The 301-nt window shown below is 58.5% G+C and overlaps 1 protein-coding gene across 1 annotated transcript in view; it reads right to left on the reverse strand.

Annotated features, from left to right (window-relative positions):
* Positions 1-301, reverse strand: part of LOC119588796 — an 11,996-nt gene that overhangs the window by 3,578 nt on the left and 8,117 nt on the right. Inside the window, exon 3 of the mRNA XM_037937446.1 lies at positions 102-300. Coding sequence (XP_037793374.1) covers positions 102-300 — 199 coding nt within the window. The remainder of the gene's footprint in view (positions 1-101; position 301) is intronic.

Genomic DNA, 301 nt, shown 5'->3' on the forward strand with positions numbered 1-301 from the left:
GTCAATATCAATATTATTACCCTCTTGCACAAAAAAGAGGTTGACGAAAAAGAGATGGAGAAGAAGAAGCAGAGGAAGCAGTAGAAGAAGCAGGTCCTTACCGACGACCGTGAGGTTGTACCAGGTGGCGATGCGCGGCTGCGTGTTGACTTGGCACGAGTAGGATCCGGCGTCGCGCGGCTGCGTGTAGCGCACCGTCAGCGTCCACGAGTCGCCCACGTTGGCCACGCTGACCCGCGAGTCGGACGAGAAGGCGACAAGACCCGAGCTGAGCACGTGCAGGTCGCGGCCACGGATCCAC

Source organism: Penaeus monodon, chromosome 24 (genome assembly GCF_015228065.2).
Source record: "Penaeus monodon isolate SGIC_2016 chromosome 24, NSTDA_Pmon_1, whole genome shotgun sequence".
Taxonomy (NCBI): domain Eukaryota; kingdom Metazoa; phylum Arthropoda; class Malacostraca; order Decapoda; family Penaeidae; genus Penaeus; species Penaeus monodon.